At 42.0% G+C, this 14,376-nt stretch overlaps 1 protein-coding gene across 1 annotated transcript; it reads right to left on the bottom strand.

Moving 5' to 3' along the window:
* Window positions 1–78: 78 nt before the first annotated feature.
* Window positions 79–11,824, bottom strand: cmya5 (cardiomyopathy associated 5). The gene is made up of 14 exons (XM_019254857.2): window positions 11,541–11,824; window positions 9,987–10,641; window positions 6,687–9,827; window positions 4,584–4,679; window positions 4,180–4,398; window positions 4,036–4,058; window positions 3,700–3,824; window positions 3,465–3,599; window positions 2,818–2,964; window positions 2,481–2,628; window positions 2,237–2,370; window positions 2,019–2,136; window positions 1,762–1,938; window positions 79–1,674 (listed from the first exon to the last, which is right to left on the bottom strand). Exons 1-14 carry the CDS (start codon window positions 11,654–11,656, stop codon window positions 1,422–1,424), a joined length of 5,487 nt encoding a protein of 1,828 aa, XP_019110402.2. The 5' UTR covers window positions 11,657–11,824; the 3' UTR covers window positions 79–1,421.
* Between the last annotated feature and the right edge of the window lie 2,552 nt (window positions 11,825–14,376).

Here is a 14,376-nt window from a genome sequence, read left to right as displayed (position 1 = left end):
TTCTGTCTCTCTCCGTTTCCCCAGAAATGAGGAAAGGTGTTAGAGATGAAGGGAAAAAGGTATGAGTGTCTGGAAAATTACTAACGTAATAATTGTGAGATGTTCTCTTGAGACCCATAAATCTTTGTCAGTGAGGTGTCTGGTTCCCGTATCTACAGTAGCTGTAAGCCATAAAGAGCAGTGTGAAAGTTTAAGCGCATGATAGATTTTGCAGAAGTTGTTAGGAGGACTGGTAGCAGAAATTTGATTGGTTTCAGCTTGCGGTCCCTTCATTTGTCATACAAGTTAAACCCATTCAACTCACATTTTGCCCATGTTTAATTTGTGTATCAAAGTTTACACACATTTTTAGATTATTAATATTATTATTGTACATTATATTACATTGCAGTAACTGAAAAACACATGTCAATAAGATATTTTAAGGTAAACAAAAACAACAGAAAGCTTTGCTGGAAATATATTTGATTTCTGTATATACCAGTGATGGTTGTTTGGTTTATCAAGACTAACTGAATATTTATTGTTCAGGATTCTTTTTATTTGACAATACGCTGCTGCTTTAGAGATAGTAAAAGTTTGTCCACACTTTATAGGACAGAGCATAATTACATTTTTGATGATTTTGAGCCAATGTTGCAGCTAATGGAGTACTGAGGCCCTCTAGTGGTGAATGTACTAGATAGAAAGAAAGCTAATCAGTCCAGTTTGTGCACATAGAAAAGGAAACATGTTCATTCAGCTCAGAGATCAGTTTACAAGACAGAGAAAGAAAAAAAACAATTCATCTCCACTGGCTGTGAGTCGCACATAACAAAATAAAAGTATTAGAAAGGTTATTTACACAAATTCACAATATGAAACACGTTTAAAAGTGCCACAGTATATATTTCAGTATCTCAGGGTCTAAAGTTTGTTTTGAAAAATGGTCTTAACTATTTACTTGTGTTCAGTAATGATGCAGTGAGTGTTTGACTTCGATACGAATAATGAGAGGAGAAAACTAATAACGAGTCAATCATGGAACAGTACAAAACTGTCACAAAAACGTATGTCATGGTCAAATTCACAAAATGATTTTCACTTCTCCCTCGACAAAACAAAATACAAGACACTCACCTGTGAAAAAACATTTGAGGCACTACATTTCAAGCCAGTTGTATTTCACACAGTCATCATTCATTTCCACTGCCTCCGTTTTTCATATTTACAATTTAATTTCTGATACCAAAAGAAACAAATGTTATCAAGTACTATATTAATTTATGAAAAACACAGAATGTCTTCTGTCTGTACTGTGGATATTAGTGCATTTTATGTCCAGTTATATCTGCAGTTTTCTCAGTAGTTGTTTTTTTCTCATTCAAATCAAATATATGTCCAACATGAACTGTAAACATTGTGTGAAGTAGTTAGCAGAACTAACTGTCTTTGGTGAATTCTGGCACCTCCAGCACCATGCTGACTTCCAGGCTGCCTGGCATCTCCAGGGCCAGAGCAGGGTGGCACGGCTGGGTGAAACGCTGCCAGAAGGTGCCTAACAGCTGACCGCTTTGGGCATTGTAGAAAGATAGACGGCCAAGCTGGTAATCCAGGAGGGTACCCACTCGTTCAGGAATCTCAATCACAAACACACTGGACTGAACGTCATTGTGGAGCAACTGATACCTGCAGCTGGACACAGAGAGCAAAGAAAGGAGAGTTTAGACCACATCAGCGATGTGAAGTGGTGTAAATTAGGGGGAAGTGATTTATGCATACCCTGATGGTGTAGGGATACACTGCAAACACCATGACAGGCTGTTTTCTCCCAGTGGGCTGTTTCTGTTGGCTGTGCTGTATGTCACCCCAAGCCTGTAAGCTGTGCTGCCTGACACTATGGTCTCCCAGTAGTAATATCCATGTGTCTGCAACAACTCACCCAGGATGGATGGACACCTAGAAAACAAACAAACTCTGATTTACGCATGTTCATTAAACAAGAGTCCAAAGAGTGGCTGGAGCTGACTGAAACTCACTGTTCGCCTGTAGATGGTGTGTTTTCAAGTGCATCCCGAGAATAGTGCAGGGTGGTCTGGTCCACTGACAGCTCCAGAGCAGGGTGAGCCGAAGCTTTCAGCAGGTGGAACCTCGTCCCTGAAAACAGTAACAGGCCAGGGAAAAGAATATGAAAATTTATTTGTGTATTGCTACACACACAGAAGAACAAAGAGAGGTTAAGTGTGTGTTTTAATACCTTTGGTGGAAATGAGTGCAGCCTCGCTCTGTTCGCTGGCTCCAGCCTCATTCACAGCTTTGATGTAAAACAGATAATTCTCATTGGGCTGCAGGAGAACCTTCTGGTCACAGCTTTTGATACCTGAGATGGACCTGCATAAATAAATGTACATAAATGAAATCAGTGAAGCTCTTTATATTTTTATTTTCATGTCAGAACCATGTAACATTTCAGGACCTGTCTGGTTAAAACAAACACCTACCTGAGCCCCTCTCCTTCCAGTTCATACTGGCGGCAGTACTCCAAGGTGTAACTCTCTTCAGGAGTCTGTTTTGCTGAGGTCCACCGCAGCGTGGCTGAATCCCACATGACAGTACAGCGCTCTGTATCAATCACTGGCACCGATGGAGCTGCCCGGAAGAGAACAAGCTATCAGTAAACAAATTCTGGGCCACAAGAAATATAGATACTGTAATATAAGACAAGTTCCCATTGAACGCAAACTATTTAATCTAAACTCACTTCACAATGCCAATAAAATTTAATTTATCAGACAGTTGTTGTATTGTTGTAACTTCAGCTGCAGTGTATGTACTGACCGGTCCTGAAGGCGAGTCTCTCACTGGGCAGAGAGCAGCCTGTATAGTTGACAGCCATCACCCACACCTTGTAGGTCTTGTCAGGCTCCAGCTCCTCTAGGGCACAATAACTCTCCTTCACTGTCACACGGTATTCTTCTGACACAGCTGTGGACAACAGCAGCCACAACACATAGACTAAGTTTTTATGTAGGTATTTCATAAGTCAGAAAGTCACAGTTATGCCAGAAATGTTTGGAGAAATGATCTCTTCTCTACCTATCTCTTATTTCATATCAACTATAAATACTACAAGACCATTTACTACAAAATTCATTTGAGTAAATAGAGAATTGCATTTGCAGTTAAAATGACTGATTAACTTTGATTTCTGCCAAAACAGTACATCAGCTTACATGGTGATTAAAACAAAAAAAAATATAATGGAAGCCTCAGGGTCCTCCAGTTGGGGAATTAGTTCACACATACTGATACTTACACATCTGAACAAATGTCACAAATGTTTCCTTTATTATGACACCAAAGTTATTCAAATAGACCATGTTGCAGATATATACTATTTTCATTTTGGATGTCATTTTCAAGCAGAGACCTAAAAAAGAGGCTGGGGCTTTAGAGGTTAAACTTCACCTCCTGAAAGTATTTACCTCCATGTGGATCCTCCATGCAGTAGACCTGGAAGCAGTCTATGATATCTCCAGGGTTGACTTTCCAATAAACCGTGACACTGCTGCTGGTGGCTGATCCTGGCTCCTGAGGCTGCAGTGTAGGCCTCTGAGGGACTGAACAGGAGACGATTCATAACTGCCACGTCATGCACATGACACAAGACTTCCTGTAGCTGTCAGGTGTATCTCAAAGATATGCTTATATTAGACCTACCAGGGATTCCCTTGCGCTGTGCGTGGTGAGAGCTGGAAGTGTTGGCCTTGGCATAGTCCTCGAACACAAGCAGTCCCTTAGGACCCAGCTCTAGTGACATGGCTGTGTCTAGAGCTGCCTTGAGCCTGAACACATAACCACAGCATTTAGCCCCACTTTTACTTTCTATATACTGAGCTTGATATGGAGGGTCTACCCATACAGTTAAATATTCAGTATATCAGCATCCTACATAGGGTATAGCTCTGCAGGTCAAGCAGCAAACTGTATTGGTTATCACAATCTCTGGTTAGAAGACCACACTAGCTCACACTCCATTTACTGTAGGTACATTACCTCCCATGGATGTCTTCAGGTGACTAGTGAGAGAAAAAATGGATTTATCAGAAATTTAAAGTAAAGGGATTTATCAGAAGTTTGATGTAAAACCTAATCAATGCCCAAATATGATAACACCGATCACTTCATCTCAGGACTCACCCGTGCATCAGTCTCAGCCTCTCTGGTCGTGGTCTCCAGAGTGGCTTTGGCAGAGTCGATGTTCTCCTGGAAGGAGACAATCTGGTCATACAGCTGCTCCAGCTTTGCCTTCTTCTCCTCTTCCATGCTGACAGACATGTTATTGTACTGCTCCATCACCAGAGCCATCATCTCCTCATTCTGCGCCTGCATCGCTGCCTCCGTCTCCACACACTGGTCCTGGTGGAGAAGAGAGAGAGAGAAAAACAAAGACACTATATTCACAAATATTCCTAAATCAAATTGTATTATGGTGTGTATCATATCATTTCATGCAGCAGTATGTATATTATGATCTAATGGCAAATATTTAAAATTATACAGTTCCATTTACTATTAAAAGTGAATCAGGAGGCTTATTTTACCTCTACAGAGTTGTAGGCCAATTCAAGCTCAGACACCAGGTCCTCAATGTTTTCAGACCTCCCCTGAAGCTCCGAGATCCAGTCACTCAGCTTCTCCTGATAAAAAAAGACACATGTACATAAAATATCATGTTTATATCCCAGAGCCTCTGACAACAAGACACAGCTGGGATTACAAGATAGGTATAAATAAATAAATAAATAAATAAATATTTAAATAATTCCCACAATATTTGATATAAAGGCACATCTTAAAAAGGTTTACCATAGATGGATGCTTCTTTGTGCTGTTATTATTCAGGCTGACAAGACAGGTTGATCTTTTGGTTGTAATGTGCCTAGTGCAGCTTTAAGGAGAATATCAGGGAGGATATTCCAGGAGGAGGAACAGTGGCAATCCCCTGTCAACACCAACTTTGACAGCTCACATTTAACTAGGTCAAGCTGTAGGTCAATGTTTGTCATTTATTGCTCCATACTCCTCATTCTGAAGCCTTCTGAGCGCCTTTCTACTATGAGTCTGAAAACAGGTGTGTATGTGCATATGTGTTTGTGTTTAAGGAAGAGTGTGTGAGTGTACTGCACACCTACATTACATTTTATACAGTCTAGCTAAGAGAATTGGACTGGATACAGTTTTTCTAAGTTGTTTTTTTCACCCTGTCGGGATCAATTTTCCCCTCTCTGGAGTATCTGAATCGACCGCACTTCTTAGTGCTGAAGTCAGACGTGGATTATAGCTTTGATCTTTGTCTTATTTACAGTTCAGCTGTCAATGTTTCACATAAATACAATTCACACACGCATAAGATCTAGTTCAAATATCATCTGGAATTGACATTTGATCTTTTGTCAGCTTGTTCCAGCTTTCCTTTGAATCAGATGCCAGATACTTTTTGAGATTGTTTATGAAATGCATGGCGAAATATGTTCGTTCTTTTATGTTGTTTAAAGTATCCTCACAGATAACAGAAAAAAGAACTGAAAGCTAAATATTATCTATGCTGCTAAACCAAGTGTCTCATCAGAGAGAAGAGCTTTCTTTCTGTATTATTATTATTATTAGAAAGTTTGCCCATGAGTTTAAAAGCTGGACAGATAGCTGCAGACAACAAAAAGATCTGTTCAGATTGCTCGAAGGTGCTATGACATTAATACATATTAAAAAAGTAGATGGCTGACCCTGTGCTGACCCATAGGGACAGCGAGGATCACATATCAGTCTCGCTTGATGATGTCACACTGGACCTTTCCACCGATCAAAGTGGAGCATTACATCACAACAATTCAATGTACTTGGCTGCAGCCTGAGAGCATGTGACCTGCCAGCATGAATGGAAAACTTAATAACTGAATAATTAAGGATCACTTTATTATATGATGACCAAAACCAATGATTAAACCCGTGTGTAGTAATATTGCTGCTAAAGTGTGACGATGACGAGCTGCTATTTGATTACAACATGACACCAGACATGAGAACTGCCGCTGCGTCATTTCAAGAGCAGCCCGTTAAGAGACACTGTGACATCTCTGAGGCCGCAGGAGGAACATTTTCAAAAAACGAACTTATTTGTTTCAAGAGACTATTTCCCAAAATGTGGAGTGAGTGTTTCAAAGTTAGTCATGTCACTTTATGAACTCATCTGACACGTTTTAGTTGCTTCTAAATGTCTGATGACTACTCCCATGAGTGGGTGTGGCTTCAGCACATCAGCAGACACAGTCCTGGAGCTCAGAGTACTCATGTGCTCATTTTTGCCTGATTTTGACACCTAATTTCATAAACTTGTTGATATTTCTAATCATTCAAATTTGGCACTTTCTTCTTTTGGTCTGACAAACTCACAACACATTTATTCTTACTTATTTACTTTTTTACATAGACTTTAAGTAGCAATTTTTCAGCTAAACTATTTGAGAAATCATTAATTTAAAATATAAATATAATATAAAAATATATTCTTATCCATGAATGGGGTCTCCAGGACCCGAAACACAAACCTGGGGTTAAAAACCTCAGACGTGCCTCATTGTAAATTCTAAAACAAATGTCTTTGTACAAAAAAAACGTGTTTTTATTCACGTACAGTAGTGCATTACCTTTATTTGCTCGTAGGCTTTGTCCACATCAGTCACCTCATGGCTGCGATGCTCTCCAGACACAGAGTCATCCTCTGACAGCAGACATCCACAGGTGAGACAGAACCAGTCCATCCCCTCCAGCTCAGCAGCCAATCGGGCCTGACTCTCCTCCTCTGCATCAATGATTTCATAATCAGCCTCAATGGGCTCTTCATCTGGGGACAGGTCAAAGGCTTTCTCCTCCTCCTCTTTCTCCACATCTATTTCCATCTTCTCTTCTCTCTCCTGGCCCGGTTCAGATTTTGGTTCTTCTGCAGCTCTCTGTGTTTCAGGTTGCGGCATCTCTTTCGCATCCTGTTCAGATATCACCTCATATTCAAGTTTCTCAACAATCACCTCTGAAGCCTCTGCAACTGCCTCGTCTTGCTCCATCTTTTGCTCCACACCCTCTTTGTGCAGGTCAGTGTCTAGACATGAATCCACTTTTACAATATTTGTTTCTGGGGCATCTTCCACCTTGTGTGTCTGTGCATTTTGTTCTACATCTGCTGCTTCTGGCTGTATATCCTCGCTGTGTAGCCCAGACAAATCCTCTTGGGGAGTAAAGCTCCTCAAAGGTGAAAAGACACCCTGGTCTTCTTCTTCAAAATCCAGCTCCACTTTCTGCTCCTCTATGTTAGCCTCCTCCACAGGTATGGGAGGAGAGTACCCATCGTCTAACTTGTTTTTAGGCAGTGCTTCTTCCTTCAGAGCAATTTCTGGCTTTACTTCCATTTGAGGTTCTGTCATCGTTTCTTCATTTGGTGCATGAAGAGTCTCTGGACATATTGCGATCGTTTCAGGTTTTATGAGACTTTCACTCGTGCTGTCAGGTACAGAGAGAGCTACTGTATCACTAATAGTCTTCTCTGACCACTGACTGATCTCTATGTCCATCTCTACAGCTTGTCCTTTGGGGACAAGGAGGATTATCTCATCATCCACATTCACCATCTTCTGAACGTCAGTGTCCTCTGTGGATGTTTTATCCTCAGCTTCAGGTATCAGCTTTGTTTTGTCTGATTCATCATCAGGTACTGACTCCTCTTGTTGGTGCTGTTTGGACCCAAGAATTGTATGCTGTTTTATATCTGAATCTGTCTTTACTTCTTCTGTCATCACAGGTTTGGTTACTTCGCTTAAAATCTCAGTTTTAACTTCTGGCTCCTGATCAGTTTTAGTTTCAGGCACCTGGCTCTCAACTGAAGTTTGCTCTGTTAAAACTTCAAATTCTTCTCCTCCTCCAGGAGCTGCTGTTTCAACATCTGTTGTCTCAACACTTGTAACCTCCTGAAGATCAATCTGAACTTGAGTTTGGATCTCTTTTTCATCCACTGCTTTTTCAGTCACCTCCACTACTGCGTGTACTGCAGCATCACAGTCAGTGATAACCTCAACAGGTGCAACATCTTCAGGAACAACCTCTTCTTTCTCACGCAGTGTTGTTTCGGCTGATGTCTCGATTTCAGTAGAGGTGATCGTTTCCTGTCCTTCAATCTCAGGTTCTTTGACTTCAGCTGGGGCTTCTTCTATGGCCTCAGTTACTACATCCTCATCAACCATCTTAGTGTCGGTATCCACCTCCTCAGATGAACTCTTCTCAGGTGTTTCTGTTGCTATTTCAGATTTGGTGACGGTGTGAGGCGCCTCACTGCTTACATGTGCTATTTCATCTGTCTCCTCTGTAGTACTTGCAACCATCTTAGCTGTTTTTTCTACCTCCTCTATGGCCTCAGTTATTGCTTTCTCTTCAGTAGCCACCATCATGGTGTCAGCATCCACCTCCTCAGACAAACTCTTCTCAGGTGTTTCTGTTGCTATTTCAGATTTGGTGATGACTTGAGGCACCACACTGTTTACAGGAGCTTTTTCAACTATCTCCTCTGTAGCATTTACAACCACCTGAGCTGTTTTATCTTCCACTTTTTGTGAACAGCCATGTTGAGACTGACATGGCGGCTCAGTTTCAATAACGCTTGTTGTTTCTGCTGGCTCTTCACTCTCCTCTGTTTTCTCTACTTTACTGTCGACCTGTTGCGATATAAGGAGTGGTTCAGCAGTGCTGCTCTCAGGAGACTCTCTCTTTACCTCGTGTTTAACTTCCTGATCCTCCTTCTGATGCTCTGTCAGCTGAGATGTGTGAATTGATTCTTCTGAGGCTTCTCTGAGAGTCTGCTCTTCTGTCACAATGTAAAGTTGTATTTCCTCATGCTCCTTTTCTGTTTCTGTCAATGTTGCTAATTTTAAATCTTCACTGCTGTCTCCATTACAGACCTCCTGTGTCTTTTCTTCCACTGTCGTTGTCTTGTCCTCATCTTCTCCTTTGGCCACTCTTGTTAGACATCCTGTCATTTCAAACTGACTCTGCGACCACATCATCCTCCCCTCCTTCCTGTTCTTAACTGGCTCTTGTTGAACCTCCACGCTGGGAATTTCATCCTTCAAAGTAAACTTCTCCAGGTATCCGTCTGGCTCCTCTGAATCTGACAAGCGTCTCTTATATGACTTCTCAGATGTCACGCTTTCTGCCTCAGAGTATTCCTCATCACTCCTTCTTCTCTCACCTACAGCATCCTCATAAAGGTCTGTGTACATGAAGGACATGGCAGTGGGCTCTTCCAGCAGAATGGGGTCAATGATCTTAGGGGGCCCAGGGGAGATAAAGATAGGTGTGAGGGTGGTCTCTTCACTCCCAAACAACACTGAACCACTCTCCTTTGTAGATCTCTGGCTCTCTCTTCTCCTTCTCATTCCTGTCCCACTGTCCCCCTCATCATCTTCTCTCCGCTGGTGTTCATCAGCAGGAGCTCCTTCTCCGTAGAATACCTCATCCAGGTGTTCCCCAGCTATCTCCACATCCGTAACAAAAACAAAGGAGTCCTCTGATGCAGATGGACTGTCTGTGGCTGTCTCCTTAGCAGGCTTTTGTTCCTCTACTTGTGGCTTTGCTGCTAGGAGAACAGCTTCTCCCTTCACCTCCTGCAGCTCTGAAACTTGTTCCCCTGGAACCACCACATCAACCAGGGTAAACTTTTCGAAGTAGTCTATGTCGCTGGTGCTCTCTTTTGGAGTGGGTGTGTGTCTGAGTTCTGTGTCAGCTGATGGCTCTTGTTCTGAGGACTGGGGAAAGATCACAAACATCCAGTCAATCTTTAGTGTCAACAGATTTTACTAGATACAAGCACATATATAAATGTCATGTAATTGGCAGATGAAACCATAACCAGTGCTAACATTTAAACCACTCACTCAACTCAAGCCAAATAAATCACTAAATACCTCTTGGTGATCTAGTATTTCCTCCTCTTCTGGCGGGGCGTGATTCTGTTGGTGTTTCCAGTCATGGTGGTTTCGGGAACGGATCTTTGGGGTCTGATCCAAATAAGACAAATTATCCTGCAGCTCTGTGCTCTCCTCCTCATCCACAGTGGGAAGTTTTGAGGGGACTCTGATGTTGAGAATCTCATAACCATCTGAAATCAAACTAAACAGCTGCTGATCTTTGTTTTTAATTTCCTCCAAGTCCGGCTCTATTTCGGTTTTCTCCTGTTTGACATTGGGAAGAGAAACCTCTGACATCTCAAGTCTCTCCACTCCCAGAGCCGAAGCAGATCTTGAACTACCAGGTCGGCTCAGCCTGTCTCCCAGCCTGCTGCTCCTTCCTCCAGACCTCGTCCTCCTACGGATTATTTTCTCCTCATCAAAGACGATGGTGATCTTTCCTGCGGCCCCAGAGCCCTCCATGCCTCCATGCATGTAGCCTTCAGAGATGGAGCTTGTCTCAGAGGCCCAGGGGGTAGAGCAGCGGCTAGAGGCCGTCTCCCAAACAATACCACTGTCCTCACTTTGAACAGTTACCATGGAGAACGATGGATCCACCATCAGGCACTGGAGTTTGGGCTTCACAGACTGGTCCTGCACAGCCTCTCGCAGACTGCAGGACAGAGGAATGGACTGAGTTAGAGAAAGCAGAGCAGCCTGTTTGTGCTGTTTACAAGAAGACGAAGGGCATGACGAAACAGTCTAACTGCAAGTGGAGATCCTCTTGGCGCAGCTTGTGGAAATGCAAGCAGAGAACAGACCAATGAATCAAATCAAAACATATCTGACCAAGATGTGCCACCATTGAGACCACATTCATGTTTTGCACCTGAAGCAACTCAGCAAATCTAAGCTGAAAACACCCACTGATCTATTCTTAAACCTAAGGAGTGTAGATCTCCAGCATTAGACCTGGTGCCTGGTCCCAGTTCTTCAATGTGAGTGATGGGCTGAAAAAATAATGATTAAATGCACTCTGAGCTGTCTCTACTGCTATGAATACAGCTGGGTTCCTGCAGGGTTACAGGAAGGTGACGTCCCAAAACGTCATTCATGTAATATTAGAGAAGAGATGCCTAGCCTTCCCAAACATATCAGTGTCTTCTACTATTTATGACATGGCAAGGATAGCTAAAGAACCCGGCATGAAACATGATAAATGACATGTAAAATATGGGACGTGAATAATATCAAATATTAGAATACAGCTGCCTGCAATGCCACACTGACAATTTCTTGTATGAGCTGAAGAACAGATGACCATTTAATATATTAAATGAGTACTGCTGCTTTCAGTCCAGCCACACTCTCCAGACAGAAATAAGACACACCTTCTCTTTTCTCTTGTTAAAGCCAAATGTATCTGAGCTAAGAAGCCCAGAAACACGTAGTTTCTCACACACTCCTTTTATAATCGCCTTGGTAAGAAGCAGAAAAGACACCACTTAACACAAAAATGAAGTGAGCCACAACTGAGGTTATTCAGCTTGTAGGATCCACTGTATAAAGCACCTGTTTTGCAGTTCCTCAACCTCGTCTTCATCGTCCTGGCTGATGGCCTCTGACATTTCACTCTGACACTCCTGTAGATCTGTCATTTCCGAGTCCAGACTCTCACACTGCTCCATCTTGGTAATATCCTCTGTCTCTATTCGTTTCAGTTCCCCGATGTTATTTCTTTTCTTTGTATTTTAGAGTCCTCTTGATGTTTTCCGCCACTCTGATTTCTGAAGAGCTGGTCTGCCTGTTTGTGTCATTCTAAGTTGGGAGCCGTCCATCTGACTCAGCGGGGGACAGAAATAGTCTGAGTGGGGAATGAAAAGAGGGGAGTTGGACAGAGAGGGGCAAAGCAGTAAGGGAGGGATATAGCTTTCAGAAGCTCTCAGGTTAAGCACACTAACAACAAACTCAAATAAGTTAGATTTCAAACTTTTGAAAAGATTGTCATTCATTTCGGAAGGTGATTAGTGTCTTGGTGACAGTGGCAAACAGCTGAATTTGCAAGTGTGACTTTAAGATCAAAATCCCCCTTGGTAAGTTAAATATAGGCCATGTGCTGAAACAGTATCCCACCAGTGCCCCTGCTGCTGGTGACACACACACGTCTTGTAAGGCATCTATCCCTTAGCAGTACTAGCACTATGCAGAAGTCATAAAACTAGGAGTAATAAGGCGTCAAACCACACAACAAAAACTAATCAACATAGGAGCTGCCAGAGGAGGCTGCAGAGAACTTGATCAAAAGGTGCAGATATCCAGGAGTCATCCTTAGTTTTATATTCTTTAAGGCCTGTGAGTCACAAGCACCTATAACGGACCCAGTGATGTCAGAGCTCCTGATGACAGTGGCTATTTTTCTCGGAGGATACAAAATGACACCTGACTTCAAAATGTCAGGTGAACTAGGTGGACTGGACCAGATCTATTGAATGTTCAATCCCCGGCTACTCCAGTCTGCATGTCCAAGTGTCCTTGGGCAAGATACTGAACCCAAAATTGCTCCCAAAGACTGCACCATCAGTGTGTGAATGTGTATGAATGGTTAGCTCCTAAAATTTGTGAGCAGTTGCATGGCAGCCATCATTGTATGAATGTGTGTAAATGGGTGAATGAGATATGTATTGTAAAAGCGCTTTGAGTGGTTGGAAGACTAGAAAGGCACTATATAAGTGCAGACTATTACCATTTAGCATGCATAAACATACCTTTGACCGCAAAGATATAATACTGTATGCTGCGTCCACATCCCAGAATCGACCGTTATACCATTTTGAACAAACAACTACCTTAAAGTTCCAGTGTGTAGGATTTAGTGGCACCTAGCAGTAAAGTTGCACATTGCAACCAAATGAATACTCTCCCACACTACACCCTCTCCTTCCAAGCATGTAGTAAAAACTGTGGCTGCAAAATTCACATTAAAAGCAAAAGGTCATATCTAAATCAGTGTTTGTTTTTTTTACTGTGGAAGTAGCAGTTCAACATGGCAGACCCCCCCCCTCTCTCTCTATAGATACCAACTAAAACATAATGACTCTTATGTTCAGGTTATTATACATTAATGAAAATATACTTATTATTCAATTCCAGCCAATAGATACTCCTAAATAGATTGAGAGAGAGAGATGGGGAATGACACGTGGGAAAAAGCCACAGGTCGGACTCGAACCCTGGGCCAACGTGGCAAGTGTTATGGAATTTTCTATCCTTAGGTTACACAAGGTCGCGTGTGGGCTTTAAGGTCCTCAGCAGTGTTAGTTGTATACAGTAGTATCTCAACACTGTGGTGGCCAGGGTCGAAGAGACCTATTGCTGCCTTCCTAGATATAACAGATAGCTGCCGTTGATGTTCCAATCTACGTAAACAGACATCTGTGTCTCCAGACTAGAATATGTTGACAATAACACCTGCATGAGTAAAAACATTCTCTTTGACTAATTCTGGGCGTGTAGTATTTGTGGTGTTATCTTGGGGTTTAAAGTCTATCCACCAGGATGAGTTGGGCAGAATGTGAGACCAACTCAGGCACTTCTTGTGTACTTTGAGAGTGTCTCTAATTCTCCTTGGGCCAAGCATCAATAAATAATACAGCATAGGCCTCAGAGGCTCCTGAACACTTTTTTTCCTTCCTGACCTCACCATTGACCTTTGACTTCAGCAAAGGCCCGAGCCCCTGCACATGGGGCGGTTGCTCTACCAACTGAGCTAAACGACAACCCAGACGCTGGAACTTTAAAGTATAAAATTAAACATGTCAATAAACCTCACTGTCAAAACCTCAACGCATTTGAACATGAACATAAAAACAAGACAATGTACATAGAGCTCAAAAATACAAGGTGAAAACAATCATACATCTTCATAGATTTAATTTTTTAAAATAAACATTTAAAAGTCAGCAATGTACAAAATGTACAAAAAGAGAGGAGGAAAAATATAAACCAAAAAAACAAAACAAACCCAAGTGTAACTTCTTCAAATAACTTATGTATAAAGTGAACCAAAAATAAGCAGAAATCAGTTTTTGTCCAGACACATCAAGTACATAGTGAACTAAACGACACATCAGGCCTGTCACTAGTCTGGTGAAATTAACCCAACACACGAGGAACAATGAGAAAGGAGTGGGAATATCCATAGTGCAGCCCTCTAGTGATCGCCTCAGGATCACTTAAATTATGATTCCAACTTGAAAGTCACTTAACAAACTCAGCTTTCAGGTGAGCTTAGATGGTAATGGTAAAAATGGAGGAGGCCTTTAATGGAGCTGTAGAAAAAAAGTGTCTATGGCGTAGTTTCACTACTGGCCTACAAAAATACAAAAAGGCTTTTGTGTTGCATGTTAGT

The sequence above is a fragment of the Larimichthys crocea genome, chromosome III (assembly GCF_000972845.2).
Source record: "Larimichthys crocea isolate SSNF chromosome III, L_crocea_2.0, whole genome shotgun sequence".
In the NCBI taxonomy this organism is placed as follows: Eukaryota; Metazoa; Chordata; class Actinopteri; family Sciaenidae; genus Larimichthys; species Larimichthys crocea.
The sequence above is the reverse complement of the archived record's forward strand: the minus strand, read 5'-3'. Positions and strand labels throughout refer to the sequence as shown.

Bases quoted from the DNA above. Each gene is read 5' to 3' on its own strand.
- cmya5 (XM_019254857.2), bottom strand. From the start codon at position 11,656: ATGGAGCAGTGTGAGAGTCTGGACTCGGAAATGACAGATCTACAGGAG. The intron at 2,371-2,480 runs GTAGGTGTTTGT...TTATTTATGCAG, and splicing joins CTGGAAGGAGAGGGGCTCAG to GTCCATCTCAGGTATCAAAA. The intron at 2,137-2,236 runs GTATTAAAACAC...TACTGTTTTCAG, and splicing joins TGCACTCATTTCCACCAAAG to GGACGAGGTTCCACCTGCTG.